At 38.4% G+C, this 16,719-nt stretch overlaps 2 protein-coding genes across 2 annotated transcripts in view; both read left to right on the top strand.

Annotated features, from left to right (window-relative positions):
- LOC140278884 (uncharacterized) overlaps positions 1–16,719 on the top strand; it is a 243,468-nt gene that overhangs the window by 217,440 nt on the left and 9,309 nt on the right. Inside the window, exons 3-7 of the mRNA XM_072373972.1 lie at positions 5,801–6,597; positions 7,736–7,800; positions 10,263–10,352; positions 10,625–10,779; positions 13,236–14,549. Of these exons, the coding sequence (XP_072230073.1) occupies positions 5,801–6,597; positions 7,736–7,800; positions 10,263–10,352; positions 10,625–10,779; positions 13,236–14,549 (2,421 nt within the window). The remainder of the gene's footprint in view (positions 1–5,800; positions 6,598–7,735; positions 7,801–10,262; positions 10,353–10,624; positions 10,780–13,235; positions 14,550–16,719) is intronic.
- The window catches only part of LOC140278501 (uncharacterized), a 33,127-nt gene continuing 26,143 nt past the window's right edge, over positions 9,736–16,719 (top strand). Inside the window, exon 1 of the mRNA XM_072373523.1 lies at positions 9,736–9,857. The gene's annotated coding sequence lies outside the window, so the exon portion shown is untranslated. The remainder of the gene's footprint in view (positions 9,858–16,719) is intronic.

Genomic DNA, 16,719 nt, shown 5'->3' with positions numbered 1-16,719 from the left:
AATGGTTTTAACAAGTAGCACTTGTTGAATATTGGTTTAAAACCAAGTGTTTATGTTAACATTCCCTAGTGTTGTGCATGTGGTACATTGCAGGAGCTTCTTCCTGAGTTCCATTATTGCTGTCATGTGCATTCATTGAATTGTAAGTACTTAATTTCAATCCTTCCAGTATAAAGAAAATTACTGCATTATAACATTTTCAAGTTCAGAATAGATGAGACGGATCAAATAAGTCCCCTTCAGAACAAAGTAATACTGACCATGTTGATTGTCCTCATCAGAAAACTAAATTAAGTACACCCCCTGATTTATGTGCTTCTAGATACAACTTGACTAGCATTAAATTGAAGTTTATGATTAAATGATAATCTTTGATATAATTAAAGTTAATGTTAAAGACCTTATCAGTCTTTGATGTCAGACTATCTGTCAGATTGAAAGCTGATGTCTTCCCTGCTTAGCATTGTGTGAACATAATCCTAAAAAAACGTTTTGTCACAATTGCTGATGATCAATTAATCAAGTGCATTTGATTAGACTTCTACACTTATTTCTTATGAATGCTGGGCATAGTTTTTGATCCACTGTTTCTACATTTTCACTTATATTTTTCTTTTCAGTGAATAACACTGTTGTGGCTTATCTGAGGTTGTTTTTATCTCATTTTAAGACGAGGACCAGAGGGTTTTTAATATGTCAAATCTTACAGTTGAAAGACTGATTTCTTTCTTCTTAAAAAGACTGTACATACTTGTAATGTTTAATGTTTTTTTTTACCTGATAATAAATGAGTCGTAACAGCTCTACCTTGCGCCAATATGTTTGCTTTTGTACAAATCACCCCCCGTTTGGCATCTTTTTTCGAACTCTTTTTTTCCAAAACTTAAAGGAATGAAAGTCTCTAAATTTTCTTTTCTATTCATTTCTATTATTAGATGTCACATTCATAATGGTAGGAAATATGCAAACATGCATTACTATTTCAAATTATTTTATATAAATTATAAGTTATTTTCATCAGCAGTTACCACTGAAGTAATACACCAATAAACAGGAAACATCACATGATCAGATTTTATACATATAAACTGAAAAGTGCTGCTGGGATCTGCCTGAGGAGGATTAAGATGGCCAAAGTCAAAAGAAATTACAAATATATGTGGAGAGAAATGTCTCCATTTTAACAGGAAGAAACGTCTGACAGTACCAGAGTCAGGAAGGGCGGCCATCTGCCTCGACCAGCTGGGGGTTGACAGGACAGGAAAGAGGGGACAACAAACACTGTAACACCATTCAAAGGATACCTGCTGAAACACAAGTTAATGACAACAATGCCAAATGTACATTATGTGATATGAGAAATTAAAGCAGTAAAAGAAAGAAAGCAAAGTGAGGAAAGGTGTGACATAAGAGGTCCCCCAGCAGTCTAAGACTATAGGACCATAACTATGGGATGTTTCAGGCTCACCTGAGCCAGGAAAAACACTTAACTAACCTAAACATAGGTTCAGATGGTCCAGCTGGACATCCCACAGCTCTTCTTTGGATGTCGACTGCCTTTTGTTCCGTTCTCTGTCAGATGATCCCACACTGCTTCAATAATGTTGAGGTCCGGGCTCTGGGGAGGATTCATCCCTCCATAAGACCTGTTGCCTCTGATTTTCAGTCCACTTCTTGTGTCATTTGGCACAGCTCAGCCTTTTCTCCCTGTTTCCCTTCCTTAAGAATGGCTTCTTGACAGCCACCCTTCCATGGAGACCATTTCTGATGAGGCTTGGGTCAACAAGTTTGTAAGTCAGCCCATGAGGACAGTGGTTGCTGTGCCTTCCTCTGAAGAAATTATGAAATTATTAAGGGTTTTTTTGAGAATATTTAAAGTAACCCGGTGATCCAGAGATTTGAATTAGTAAAGCATACAAACATACAAGCCTTCCCCTGAGGTATAGAGGGACACTGAAACACACGTGTGATCTGTACTGATATGACGACTGCTCGTGAGTTATTTAAGATGATGAATAAGTGAATTAAGCTAATTAAGCTCCATTAGAGTGATGTTGATGTTACAATGAACCACTGATTATAATCTGATCACATAATACATATTATTATTAATTTAACAATGTATAGAATTATACAAGTACTTACTTTCAACACTTCTATGCTAAATTTTTACGATTCAGTAGAATTTTGAATGTTGGACTTTTATTTTGAACAAAATATTTTTACACTGTAGTACCAAGACTTCACTCAGATAGAAACTCTGAATTATTCATGTGGTGGTTTTACATTTTAGGTTTTCAAAACGAACCCATTGTTCGATCTTTTCCCCAATGAGGATCAGGGGTAGGAACGCTTGTTGATGTCGTGTTTGCAGAGGGAGCAAAATAGAGGTCGGATGTACTGGCTAACAGGCTAACTGGCTCTCTTTTTTAGTCTCCAGCAGAGTTTTCACCTTCTCTAACAGTTTCTGCTTCTGGTTAAACATTTAGTGTTCTGACAAAGTTTTAAAGCCAAACTGTGACAGAAGGAGGATCAAAGCAGCTGAAGAAGAAGCGGAACCAAAGCTGGAAAAGACAACGAAAGACGAAGAAAACAAGGATAAACATTGGTGTGGCCTTTCCCACCTGGAAATCACCAATGAGGGGCAAATATTTTCAGAAAGACGCCGAAGTTGTCTGTTTTCTGCTGGACAGGTAATTTAACCCACCAGTGGAAATGTAACCAGATGTTTGGTAGCGTTAGTTAGAACATGGTCATGAGCAGAGTTACCGACACAGGAAACCTTTTTTCTGACCTTTAGCAGGGTTGGAAATTAATATTTCTGCCCCAAAACTAGACTTTCTTAATGTTTTTTACCCTAAAAGACCAGCTGAGATAATCCCACAGCTGCTGGAAGTTACTGACAGTAAAGTTTAATGTTAAAAATGTGTTCACTTTAGATAACAATTAAAATAAAATTAGTCCTGCTGGAAAATGTTAATTTGAGCTGATTTTAAAATGAAACTGTGCAGGTTGGAGGTGAATATGCTTCATATATAGTGCGTTAATTTTTATCTCTGCAGACAGTTTGTAAAAATTACAATCAGCCGAGATTTCTTCATAAATATCTTCAGCTTATAGCTTGTAGAGAAGTTGTAGATGTTCTTTGTAGGTGATTTAAATCCACAGAGTTACAGACATCCAGCAGATCTTCAGGTTGGCATGTGTCCGTGTTCAATATGTTGCTTTTTGTTGAGCTGCTCTTGATTTATCGTGTTTGTCCAGGCGAGCCAACCCTCCCACAGAGGTAACAGAATGTATAACAGTGTCACGTAGCACTTATTTTCTTGATGTTTCTGATTGTTCCTCCAGCTGTGAGAGACGTCTCACAACATCGACTCCCATGAAGAGGAAACCTTTCCAAGTCCCAGCTGCAGCAGAGTCTACATTGATGCTTCCAGTGGAACAGACAGGTGAGGCATCACAGGGAAATAACTGCTGTGGTGTTTTTCTGTCTAACCTCGTGTTCACTGTTGTGTCTCCATGTGTGTGATGTGTGGAACATGCTGTGGTTATTCTTTACAGAGATGAACACCTGAATGTCTCTGCAGAAGACAGAAATTCAGAGTCTTGAACAAAGGTAACGTTTCAGCTGTCAGAAGCTCTTTGATCTGCATGTCGTCTGTTTTGGTTCTGTATTTTTTTTATGAAGCATATTTGACATGAACATTGTTGAATAGATGAAGATACAGTGTATACACTCTAAAATCTGACAAAAACCTCCAGATTTAAACCAGGATTGTGAAGAGGAGAATCACAGGTGGAGCAGGGATGCCTCGAAGGAGGAGGCTTCAACCAGTTGACCCCAGAGGACCCAGTTTGGTGCCCCCCATACCTGCAGCATCCACATCAGAACTGGAGCAGACACAAGACAGCAAAGATCTCAGTAAGTGACTCACATCTGTTTATCAGTATAATAGCATAATAATTCAGTCTTTAACTTCAACTATCAGGCTGCTTTATTGTGGTGAAAATAATATTCTAAACTATTTTGGTAAATATTGAGAGAATTTTCCACTTTGGAAACATTTATTTAACTTTTAAAACTGTGTGACTCCTTTAAAACCAAAGTACATCAAATTCCGGACTATAAGCTGCTTCTTTTTCTCAGGGTCGTAACATTAGACCAATAAAATGAACGAATATTTCACAATGGTCCAATGAAACTGTACGATAAATCAAACACCTACACTACTAAATTATTCTAAATTGGTCATTTATGCTCACCCTCAACATGGAAAACAAACAAAGAAATTTATATGATGCAGCTTTTGAATTAAAGGCGACAACGAAGAGACTGAAGTGAGTGAGGTTCTGAGGCTGTTCAATTCGGACACTGAAGAAGATGACTTTGATTGTTTTAGAGCACAGGAGGAAGATGAAGAAGGCGATCAAAGACTTTTCCTGGTAGGCTACTTTTCTTTTTTACCAGCCGTGTTACAGGCACTGTTCGGGAAAAAAAGCATTTACGCCGTATTAGTGCGTTACTGATGGGTATTTAAGTTAAAACCATCGGTGTTACAGGCACTGTTCGGGAAAAAAAGCATTTGCATCATGTATTTGTTTATGTTATTATACGCATTTAATTAAAAGTTTAGAAATCCTCACCTGTAACATCTTTCTGTGTAACACCCACGGCTTATAATCCGGTGCGGCCTGTACAAGTACAAAATGGATTTTCTTTTTAAAATGAGAAGGTGCGGCTTATATTCAGGTGCGCTCTATAGTCCGGAATTTACGGTATTTGAAAATTATTGAACTGGTTTTATTTTTCTTGTTGACAAAAAGCTCTTTTCCTCTTGCTGGGAATAAAATGATCAAAGCCAAGCAGCAGCTCTTTTCACACGTCCTGCTTAACTGCATTAAGTTGCTTACTTTCAACATCTTTAAATAAGTGCCTTTTTAACCTGTGTAGGTTTTACAAAGTGCTTCACCCATTCACACACCTTCATACAATGCTTCGTGGTCTTGTGGGTTCAAGTATCTTACCAACTTTAAGATCGATCTGCTGGCCTTTAGAAGACGACCACCCTAACCACTGATGCTCCACAGCCATGCACACTCTCACTAACACCTATGGTCAGTTTAGCTTCACCAGTTAACATGCATGTCTTTGGAGTGTGGGAGGGAAAGAAAACCCATAAAAGCACAAGGAAAACATGAAAACTCCACACTGGCAGGCAGATTTGAACTCAAACTCACCAGAATAACATTGGAACCTTTCATACATTTGCTATTTGGGATCCATCAGACATACAATATGGGAGTCAAATAAATGATTGCTCCCCTGTGGCATTTTACTCAGTTTCATTTAGATCAGCTAATCACAAAAGACAGCCTGAGTTATAAATGATCTCACTTGTGTTAAGAGAATTCAGTTAATATTTCCTTCTTTTGTATAAATCAGAATCAGGATGAAAACAGTTAATGTCCATTTGTGTTTCAGTTTTACCTGCAGATGTCCAGCAGGTGTTGGTGATTAAAGAAGAGGTTCCCAGTGTGGACCAGCAGGATCCAGAACCTTTCCACATAAAGAAGGAAGAGGAGGAATTCTGGACCAGTCAGGAGGAAGAGCAACTTGATGGGCAGAAACAGACTGATGTCAGCAGGTTGTCATTCATCTGCGTTACTGTAAAAAGTGAAGATGATGAAGAGAAACCTCAGTCTCCACAGCTTCAGCAGATTAAAACTGAAGAAAACATAGAGACAGAACCTCCAACCAGCAGCTCAGCTGAACAGATGAAAACAGAAACTGATGAAGAGGACTGTGGAGGACCAGAACCAGCCTGGAACCCAGACCCAAACAGGCATTTACAACCAAATACTGATGAAAAGGAATCAGACTCATCTGAGACTGAAGTCAGTGATGATGATTATAGTAAAAAGTCTTCTGATTCTGAACCTGAGGCTGACAGTGACAAAGATTGGAAACAGACAATGGTGCCTGAGTCAGGTGCAAAACATGACGTTATCTCTACCAAAAAGTCATTCAGCTGCTCTGAATGTGATAAACAGTTTCCCTACAAACATTCTCTGAAGAGACACATGAGAGTCCACACCGGAGAGAAACCGTTTCACTGTGATGTTTGCGATCAGAGATTTAGCCAGCAAGGAAATCTTTCAAGTCACATGCGAATTCACACCGGAGAGAAGCCTTTTGTGTGTGAAGAATGCGGAAAAACCTTTAGGCAAAGCGCAAATCTTAAGTCGCACATGAGACTCCACACACGAGAAAAGCCATTTGGCTGTGATCTTTGTGGTAAAAGGTTTACCAAGCGAGGAAATCTTTCATGTCACATGAGAGTCCACACTGGTGAGAAACCTTTTGCCTGCGATGATTGCGGAAAAAGATTTAGCATAAAATCGCACCTTAAGGGACACAAAAGAGTCCACACGGGAGAAAAACCATTTATCTGTGATGATTGTGGTAAAAGATTCAACCACCACACAAGTCTGAAGAGACATTTAAGCCAAAGTAGCAAATTGATCAAAAATACATCACATGATGTACTTTTTGGGTGCATAGCAACCGAGAGGTGCTGGATGACTGCTGCCGGGGTCTAAACTGTGTCTCATTGTAGGATTTACCAGCTGTTGTAGTTTTATTATCCAATCACTCTTTTACTTTCCATCAGTTGAGTCACAGATTTCAATGTATTTTAACCCTTGCTCGATCACTATGGTAACTAATGCTGTGTACATAACTCCAGAGCCATTTCTGTTCATACTTTAGAATTAAATTGTGTGTAAAACATACCACCTGGTCATTGATTATTTTCCTGATGATATTCTAGACAGGAGGGTGGCATTTTTGGTCCAGATGGCCGTCCACTACAATCCTACTACAGTCAAGATGAACACCTCCCATATATACTGTATATTATCAGTACTCATAAACTTAACAGTCCGAATCAAACATTTTAATTAATGCCATGACCAACAACAACATAATCAAATTCTAAGCCCACCAGGTAATTTTAAAGGAATAACTTTGATGCTTGTTATTGGTTGCAGGATTTGAAAGATTGATTTTGAATAAAAACAGTGTTGCCAGTCGTGTTGTAACAGATACGTAAAATACTTTTTTATTCCTTTGTTTGATCATTTATGTGTTTGCCTTGATGATTCTGGGTTTGACTACTAACCTAACAAGCCGTTATTTGGTTTGATGCTGCAGATTTACAATGACCATGTGTACATGACACCAAAACAGACTTTAAGCATGGATGTAAACAAATTAGTCCAACTGAAATCATATGAAACTGAGCTTGTCAAAGGCAAACTAACACAGTTTTGGGGTTTGAATCAACCCTGCATGTACATCTCTGCATGCAACCAGACTTAAATAGACTTCGGTGCCCTGTGCATGCTCCAAAGTTCTGTATTTGTAAAAACAATAAATTGTAAATGTATCTAAACACAGTCGAATTCCCAATAAAGCTGCTCTCATTTGTTAGAAACTGGGACTGAAAATCAGCCCATTAAGACTACGTACCAACTGGTCACTTAAAGAGTTTCCAGACTTACGCTCTGCTCTAATAAAATCCTGCTTTGTGCTGTGAATTCAGCTGAATTTACTATGATCTCCCACAGAGGAAGTTAGAGGCAGCAGGATGTTGTGAAGGTGTTCCTTCACAGTCCATAGTGTTGTGGTGTCAAACGTACTTCTGTGAGTAACTCAATTCTGCTCGTCCAGAAGAGGAAGCTGGACACCAACACAAAGACTGATCTGAGAAGGGAAGAAGAGCAGACTGTGTTGCTGTTTGGAAAAAGTTTGTGTTTAACCAGAAAAGACACTTTTTATTTGAACATCATGTAACCTACAGTCATACATTCCTTCAGCAGTACTTTTTAACAGTATGTTGTTAGTCCTTTACAGTGAGCCCAGGGTCAGTACATACAGTAGATCACCCATAAACCCATACAAATACAGAAAAGGAAAGGAAAAACAGGTGGGTGGGTCTGGGGTGGCCTTGATATGTATACTATAGACTATTCTTATTCAGTGACTGTAATATTAGAGACTTTAGGGGTCTCCATCTTTTTAAACATTCGGCCTTCCCAAACTTTTTGGACTATATGATCGGGGTTCAGCTGTTAACCATCTGATTATAATCACTGCCCTCAGCTCAAAATAATATCTGTTTGAAAGACATTTTATTTTATCTGCATAAAGTTTATTTGAGGTAGCTGATCTGTTGTGAGATGTGTTGTTTATTAGATGGAGTGTTGTCTCCTTTTTGGAGAGTTTTTCTCTTCTTTTCTCATTTTTAAGATATGAGCTGAACTCAAGATCATTTGAAAAAACTAAGAAAACAAACCTAGAAATGTGTGACTTTGTCACTAACTTATCTCTGTAAAACAAAACTGAAATATATAACTGTGCTGTCATCGTAACTGTCTAACGCTGTCATGTTCTCCGGCTACACTTATTGTTTCTGTGTCAGTTGTGAAGGCCTTAAACTAAAGGTAACACTGTAAATATGCAGGTTGATCATTTATTGGAGATTTCTACAAGAGAACAACTAGAACAAAGTTTCTGGGAGCAGGAAGATCCAACCACCACCATGGTACTCCCAAGCAGGAGCCAAAGATCTGCTCATCAAGCTGGATGTGCTGGATCTGGACTTTGATTATTTCTCTGAATTTCAGATAAACGTACATGAAACAAAAAGGATCCTCCGTCTGACTCCACAGAGCTGACTAAAAAAAGACTTTCTGATGGACCTAAATTTAATTTGAGGAAAAGCTGACATTTACTCACCCAAAGAGCAGATTCTTCTACTTCACTTTATCATCAAAGTTATTGCATTAAGGTTTAAAAAGTGTTTCTTATTTAATCTGCGCCCATTTTAATTCTCCACAGGAGGATGTAAAAATAACAGAAACACTGTGAGTGACGTAATGTTGCTGGATGATTTTTAATATAATAAAATGTCTGATGGATGTGTTATACAGGACAGCTTTCTATTGTTTTTTTATCTCAAATATATCGCAGAAACGGTTGAGCTCCATAGTCTTCACTACAGTAGTAACAAACTTTCCATATTATTCTTAATACAATCATTTTTATAGTGATCAGAATCTGATATTTTAAAGTTAGCCGATATGTAGACATATCGTTTTTTTGTTTTTATTTCTTCCTACAGCATAAAGGCTCTAACAGTCAAGCAATGGGCCAATCATACAACAATGAACAAGTTAGTCTTCTTTTAACAGACTGAAACCAGCATGTTTTTAATCTTTTCATTTCCATCTCAAGACAACGTAGTGTCTCTTAATTTCTCAATAATGAATTATATTTCCCTGCTTAAGAAGTAAGCCATTAAAGGTTTTTGTTCTTTTTTCATTTGCTTCTGCTTCACAATTTCCAAACCCTTAAGCATATGTCATCAGATGAATGACTTCTGACATCTTCTGGAAGCTGTGGAACTACTTTGTCATAATGCCCCCCTTTTCTGTAAGATAAATACTTCTGTGATAAAGACACAATAACAGATAATGATGGTGTTATTAGGCAACGAAACGTGACTCAAATGCTGTTATTGATCATTAGTAAATCTCAGAGGAAACCCAGAAATTAGTGAGCACTGTCAGGTAAAACACTGGTGTAGGAACGTTTTGTTTGATGCGCTGTGTTGCAGGGAGGAAGAAAATAAAAGTGGGATTGACTAGCATTAAGCTAACTGATGTGGTTATTTTGTTTTCACCGTCTCTACAGAAAAGTTTCTGCCTCTGGTTAAACATTTAGTGTTGTGAGACGTTTTAAAGCCAAACTGTGACAGATGGAGGATCATAGCAGCTGAAGAAGAAGGAGCGTGAAGAGGCGGAACCAAAGCTGGAAAAGACGACGGCAGAAAACAAGGAGACACATCGGTGTGGCCTTTCCCAGCTGAAATCACTGAAGATGGACACATGTTGTCTGTTTTCTGCTGGACAGGTAATTTAACCCACCAATGGAAATGTAACTAGCTGTTTGGTATCGTTAGCACTGATTCGGCTGTTTGGTATATTTTCTACTTTGTCACATAATCCACCAGGAGTGGTTTTACTTGGCCTGGTTCAGATCAGTGTGGGTCACCTCTATAGACTGTAGTGTAGATTTTGTTACATCCACAGAGTCACAGACACTTGTCATCCAGCAGATCTTCCAGGTTGGTATGTGTCCATGCTCAATATGATGCTTTTTGTTGAGTTTTTCTTGATTTATTGTGTTTGTTCAGGCGAGCCAACATCAACTCGCATGAAGAGAAAACCTTTCCAAGTCCCAGCTGCAGCAGAGTCTACATTGATGCTTCCAGTGGAACAGACAGGTGAGGCATCACAGGGAAATAACTGCTGTGGTGTTTTTCTTCCTAACCTCGTGTTCACTGTTGTGTCTCCATGTGTGTGATGTGTGGAACATGAAATATTCCCATTTGAGTACAGACCAATATTTTGTTAAACTGTTTTTTTCTTAAATACAAATGATTACATATTTGATATTTGTGTATTTACAGTTTCAGACAGCTGTGCTAGAAAACAGCAGAGGATACAGGGTATACACCCTGAAATCTGAAAAACCTGCGGATACATCAGAGTTATAAACCAGGATTGTGAAGAGGAGAATCACAGGTGGAGCAGGGATGCCTCGAAGGAGGAGCCTCCAACCAGATGAGCCCAGAGGACCCAGTTTGGTGCCCCCCATACCTGCAGCATCCACATCAGAACTGGAGCAGACACAAGACAGCAAAGATCTCAGTAAGTGACTCACATCTGTTCGTTTTGTAGCACATTAGCTTAGACTGTAACTTGTACTTTAAGGCTGTTTGAGGCTTAGAATTATTTTGGTGAATATTGGTAAAATATATTCTTGAGAAAGCGGGCAAATCTCCACAACATTTTTTGTGGAGATTTCCATCCAGCTTCCACAATGAGAAGCGACATCTGCTGTTCTTGATGTGTCTTTAAAGAAAAAAGAGATTTCTGCATCAGGTGCTGCCTCACCGCAAACCGTGTGAAATCAGCTTTACTGTCTCAAATACTCTAATTACTGTCTATTCACAGATTTGTCACTGATAAATGAAAGAAAAGTCTGAAATCCTTTTTTATTAAACTGGATTCAACATATCCTGCTGCTTTGTAACAAGTGGAGGCTTGTGCCCTCCCCACAGCTCTCTGTGACTCTTTAGGATGGAAACCAGAGAAGAAAAATGATTATTAAATGAAAAAATTTATTACAAAGACATTGTAGGTAAATTACCAGCTGACATTAAGCTTCTTTTGTACTCAGAGCTGTTCTTTCCTTACATGTTCTTTATGTTTGAAATGAGCTTTAAAATATCATCAGTTTCCAAACACTCCCCTCATATTTTAACAATATGCTGGTTTTAGTTAGTATGGACCCTTTTATTTAATTTAATTAAATTTTTTAACTCCCTGCATTATATTTTTTTGTGCTGCCTTCTTGGCTGGGACTCCCTGGAAGAAGAGATCTTGTTCTCAGTGGGACATTTCTGGCTAAACAAAGGAAATAAATATTTGATGGTGTTAAATATCAGCCGACTGTCATTATTATAGAAAACTGTATCTTTTCAGCAGCAACTACCGACTTCAGTCCGGTACAAGTTTCATACATATAAGTCCAAAAATCACATGTAATGGAGTCCTTCACCTGGACTTTAGTTTGGCTTCAGAATTACACTCATTTCTGCAAAGTGGCTTTTCTGATGTGAGTTTCTACTGCGGCTCTCAGGTCCACATCAGTTGGTGAATTTTATTCCTCTTTAGCTTTAAAAGCTCCCACAGATTTGGAGAGTCTTCTCTCTCTGAGTTTGAAGGTTTAATTTGACAGCAGCTGTTTAATTCCTGGCTGAGGAGTCGAGCTGGTTGTGTTATTTGAAGTATCAGACTTGAGTTCAGGGGTACAACAGCTGCTTCCTCATGTTAATTATTTTTACCTAAGCATGCTTCTTTTTTAAAATTTAGTTTGCGGTTTCCGTTAGCTTGATCAAATCTGAAATATATCCTGTTGCAGCATCTCTGTGGCAGATGATGTCTAGACACACTTCCTCTTTCTGTGAAAACAAATCTATTGCGTCTGTGCTCAGGGATGGCATAACCATGTGGATGAAAAGCGAGTTTAGACAGATAGATAGACGACTTTATTAATCCCTTTGGGACATTCCCTCTGAGAAATCTCCATCTCACTCACGCTCAGCACTGTTATATACAGAAATGTATAGAATAACAAAGAGAGTTACAGGTGGCTTTCTTTTCTTTTTGATGACACAGATGTCAAACGCCAACACTCAAAGTGGGTTTTTCCTCATCATTTTTGGTCTAATCCAGTGATGCTATCGACTTTTTTGTGCACATGGTGCAGTTTATTTTCTCCAGCAGGAGCAAGAGTTCCTATTTTCTGAAAGTGCCTCAAACACAACATATTTAGTTATTTGTCAGTAGTAAATGAATCCAGGATTTTAATCAGTGATGCATCACTATATGGTGGCTTTGGGCTCTGACACGGGATCATAGAGGAGAACAAGATGCATCCTTCTGCTTTCAGTTGTATCTCGTGTTGATTCGTGCTTCATTGAATATTATGTTTACACACAAATATATTTCTATTTGAATTATTACTCATCCTCCAGGCCAAACAACAGTTGTGTAACAGACTGTATTAGAATAGCAGAAAATATAGTTTATGAATTGAATTATTATTTATGTTCATTGTTATTGTTATAGTTATGATATTAAATTCTACTGTGCTATTTTAGGGGAAAGTACTTTGTTGTGAGTTTGCTGAAAGCTGTGCTCAGATACAAACCTTAACTGTCTAACACACACATACCAACAGACTCACATCTGGAACTGTTGTTTAGTTCTGAATTACTGATTCATCAGATACTGCTTGATGTATATTAAATGTAATATATATATAATTTGGTCCTTTAAAGAAGTTGGGAACAGGAGTCAAACATATAGTTGATCCACTGCACTTCACAAAACTTGTGGAGCTTGTGTAATAAATCACATATTTTACACAACTTTATTTCACTCAATATTGTCAATATTGATAAGTTCTTTTTTTTTTTTGGTAGAATCTGGCCACCAGCTTTCTCAGTAATATTTTCAATAATATTAAAACTAATGCAAATCAAGGTTTAAATGTATAGAAAGTCAGAGTTGTTCTTAGTATACATTTTTGTTTTCAGTGTTACCTGCAGATGTGCAGCAGCTGTTGGTGATTAAGGAGGAAATTCCATGGATCCCAAGTCTGGACCAGCAGGACCCAGTGACCCTCCGCATAAAGCAGGAAGAGGAGGAACTGTGGACCTGTCAGGAGGAAGAGCAGCTTCATGAACAGGAGACTGATATCAGTAGGTTCTCATTGACAGTTGTTACTATGAAGAGTGAAGATGATGAAGAGAAACCTCAGTTCTTGGAGCTTCATCAGATTAAAACTGAAGACAACAGAGAGACAGAACCTCCAACCAGCAGCTCAGCAGAAGAGATAAAAACAGAAACTGATGGAGAGGACTGTGGAGGACCAGAACCAGCAATGAAACCATATCCAAATGATAATTTACAACCAAATACTGATGAAAGGGATTCAGACTCCTTTGAAACGGAGGTCAGTGATGATGATTATTGGGATAAGTCTTCAGATACTGTGCCTGAAACTGAGGATACTTACAAAAATTGGAAACGCACAATAGTACCTGAGTCAGGTGTAAGTCATAATGGAGGTTGTAACACTACCAAAAAATCATATAGCTGCTCTGAGTGTGGTAAACAGTTTCTTTATAAACTCTCCTTCAAGAAACACTCCAGAGTCCACACTGAAGAGAAACCATTTGGCTGCAATGAATGTGGAAAAAGATTTAACAAAAAATCCCACCTTCAGTCTCACATGAGAGTCCACACTGGTGAGAAACCTTTTGCCTGTAGTAACTGTGGTAAAAGATTCAGTGAGAGAGGAACACTTTCAAAACACATTAGAGTGCACACTGGAGAGAGGCCGTTTGCCTGTAATGATTGTGGGAAAAGATTTCGTGAGCGAGGAGCGCTTTCAAGACACGCAAGAGTCCACACAGGAGAGAAACCATTTGCTTGTAATGATTGTGGTAAAAGATTTAGGGACCAAGGTACTCACTCGAAACACATGAAAGTCCACACAGGAGAGAAGCCATTTGCCTGCAATGATTGTGATAAAAGATTTAGTGAGAGAGGAACGCTTTCAAAGCATATGAGAGTCCACACAGGAGAGAAACCTTTCACCTGTAATAACTGTGGAAAGAGATTTAGTGAGAGAGGAACTCTCAAATTACACACAAGAGTACACACCGGAGAGAAACCATTTGCCTGTACCGACTGCTGGAGAAGATTTTCCCGAAACTCGCATCTTAAGACACACGTAAGGAGAATCCACACAGGAGAGAAGCCGTTTGGATGCAATGACTGTGATAAAAGGTTTAGTGAGCGAGGAAATCTTACAAAACATATGAGAGTTCATACAAGAGAAACCAGTTAAGGTTTAACTAGAATACAATTGTTACCACATTTAAAAAAGAGACATTATGCCATGTTTTCTCAAGTTGGTATGATTTCCTGAGGTTTTAATGAAATGTCTGTACCACTACACTCTTTTATATCCTGTCTGTATATATCCTTTCTTTATAGCCAGTTTTAAAGGGCAGAGTGAGACTCCTTCGCCTGTTAGATAGTTTCTGTCAGGAGTGCACTATCATGCATACATCAATTTAGACACAAATTACACTCAATAACCCTGGAAGAACTTTATTGCAGTACAGTAAACCATAATATTAAAGCTATTTTAATACTTGCTTTTCCTTTGTCAGAAATTCAGACATTAATAGTTGGTACTGATTCCTCTTTTTGGCTCAATCTTGTCATGAGTCGTGTTTAACCACCGAACAGACATGAATGTTTCACTGACTGCGAGTCACAGACCAGTTAAGATGACATGATGTTGTACTTCTGTCACAAATCAGGCCGATAAAGCCAGGGCTTCACTGTCCCTCTATTCAACTGCGTTATAGTAAAGATTTTCTTGACTGATGTTAACTGTGAACTGAGGGTGAGAAGCTGAAGAATCTGAGTGGAGCTCAGAGTAGAGCCGCTGCTCCTCCACATAGGAAGGAGTCAGCTGAGTTGGTTCCTCTGGTTAGGATGCCTCCTGGGAGAACACCCCGGGGCACAACCAGAACTCTCTGGAGGGATTATATATCCCTTCTGGTCAGGAACACCCTGAGATCCCCCAGGAGGAGCTGGAGAGTGTCGCTGGGGAGAGGGATGTCTGGGTTTCCCTCCTGAACCTGTTGCCTCTGTGACCCGACCTCAGATAAGAGGAAAATAATGGATCAATGGATTGATACTATTGCTTTAGATTCATATTGATGGTCAGTTTACCCCAACACGGTGCAACTTACTTTTCCATCTGGATCTGTTGCCTCTAGGATCCTGACTTTGGATGAGCAGAAGATGAAATATGGATGGATCTTAAATACTGTTGCTATGCTTCTATGGGTAACGTTTCGTGGAGGTTACAAGTTCATTTATGTAATGGCAGGCTTCAGTAATGTAAACATTTAACATTAAAGTACTAAAATAACATTTTAAGCTTATTATATTCTTTATTTCATTTAGACCTACTTACTGACGTAATTTATTTCTAGATTTTTGTGTTTCACTTTGGAGAATGGCCGCCTCAGTCCAACATAACATAACTGCTGACAGCAAAGCTAAAAACAAGAGTAAGAGAGTTTTGACTTCCCACTTCTGAGATGCAGTGAATGCAGCTTGATTTTTACTGGAAGCTCTTTGTGGAGATACATAAAAGCTGGTGGAATACACATATGTATTGAGTTTTTTTTTCTGACACATACATTTATATATATATATCAGATTTCTTTCCTTCTGTTCAGTCTCTCCATCATATTCCTTTACGTTTATCAGCGAACACAAATACATCTGCATTAAAAGGGTTATCACTCCAGGCTCCATACCAGTTATTGTTTTAATGATTATTATTGTAGTTGTTTTGAGACTCAAAGACATTACATTTCTATTTTCATTTGATCATCTTACAATACTTACGTAAATACTTGTAAATCTATGAAGGTCATCACTTTTAAAGAGACACTAGAGAATTTGGCTGTTTTTTTTTTTTTTGCTCTTTAGCTCCCTGTACTGTGGGGGGATGTAACACCATTTTCATGAAAACAACCCTGTGAACGTACAACTGTACACATACATTTTTCTGTCATGTTGAAGAGGCCAGTGAGACGCCATCAGAAGCTGTGTGCTGCAGGGCTGGAATCCAAAGAAAGCTGTGCATTGCAGTATCTTCTATCTGCAGAAGCCACCAAGTTTAAGTTTTTTCTTTACTGAACTTCTTTGGACCAGAGATAAATATCTTCTTTTTGACCAGTTTAGAAGTTTTATTGTATCTTTTCCAATCTCGTCTCAATCTAAAACATGTCAGAGGTTTACTCCTCAACAGATGATCCCCTGAGTTTGAAGACCCTCTTGTAGTTTATGCTGACTTTTATAGGACTGGACTTGTATAGCGCTTTTCTAATCTAACTGACCACTCAAAGCACTTCTAACACTACATGCCACATTCACACAGCACATCTTAAGTCTATACATAAGTATGTGCTTTCTAACCACTCA

The sequence above is a fragment of the Leuresthes tenuis genome, unplaced genomic scaffold, assembly GCF_036924035.1.
Source record: "Leuresthes tenuis unplaced genomic scaffold, fLeuTen1.0.hap1 SCAF_20, whole genome shotgun sequence".
Classification (NCBI taxonomy): Eukaryota; Metazoa; Chordata; class Actinopteri; order Atheriniformes; family Atherinopsidae; genus Leuresthes; species Leuresthes tenuis.
Note: the sequence above shows the minus strand (reverse complement) of the source record. Positions and strands in the feature narration are given on the sequence as shown.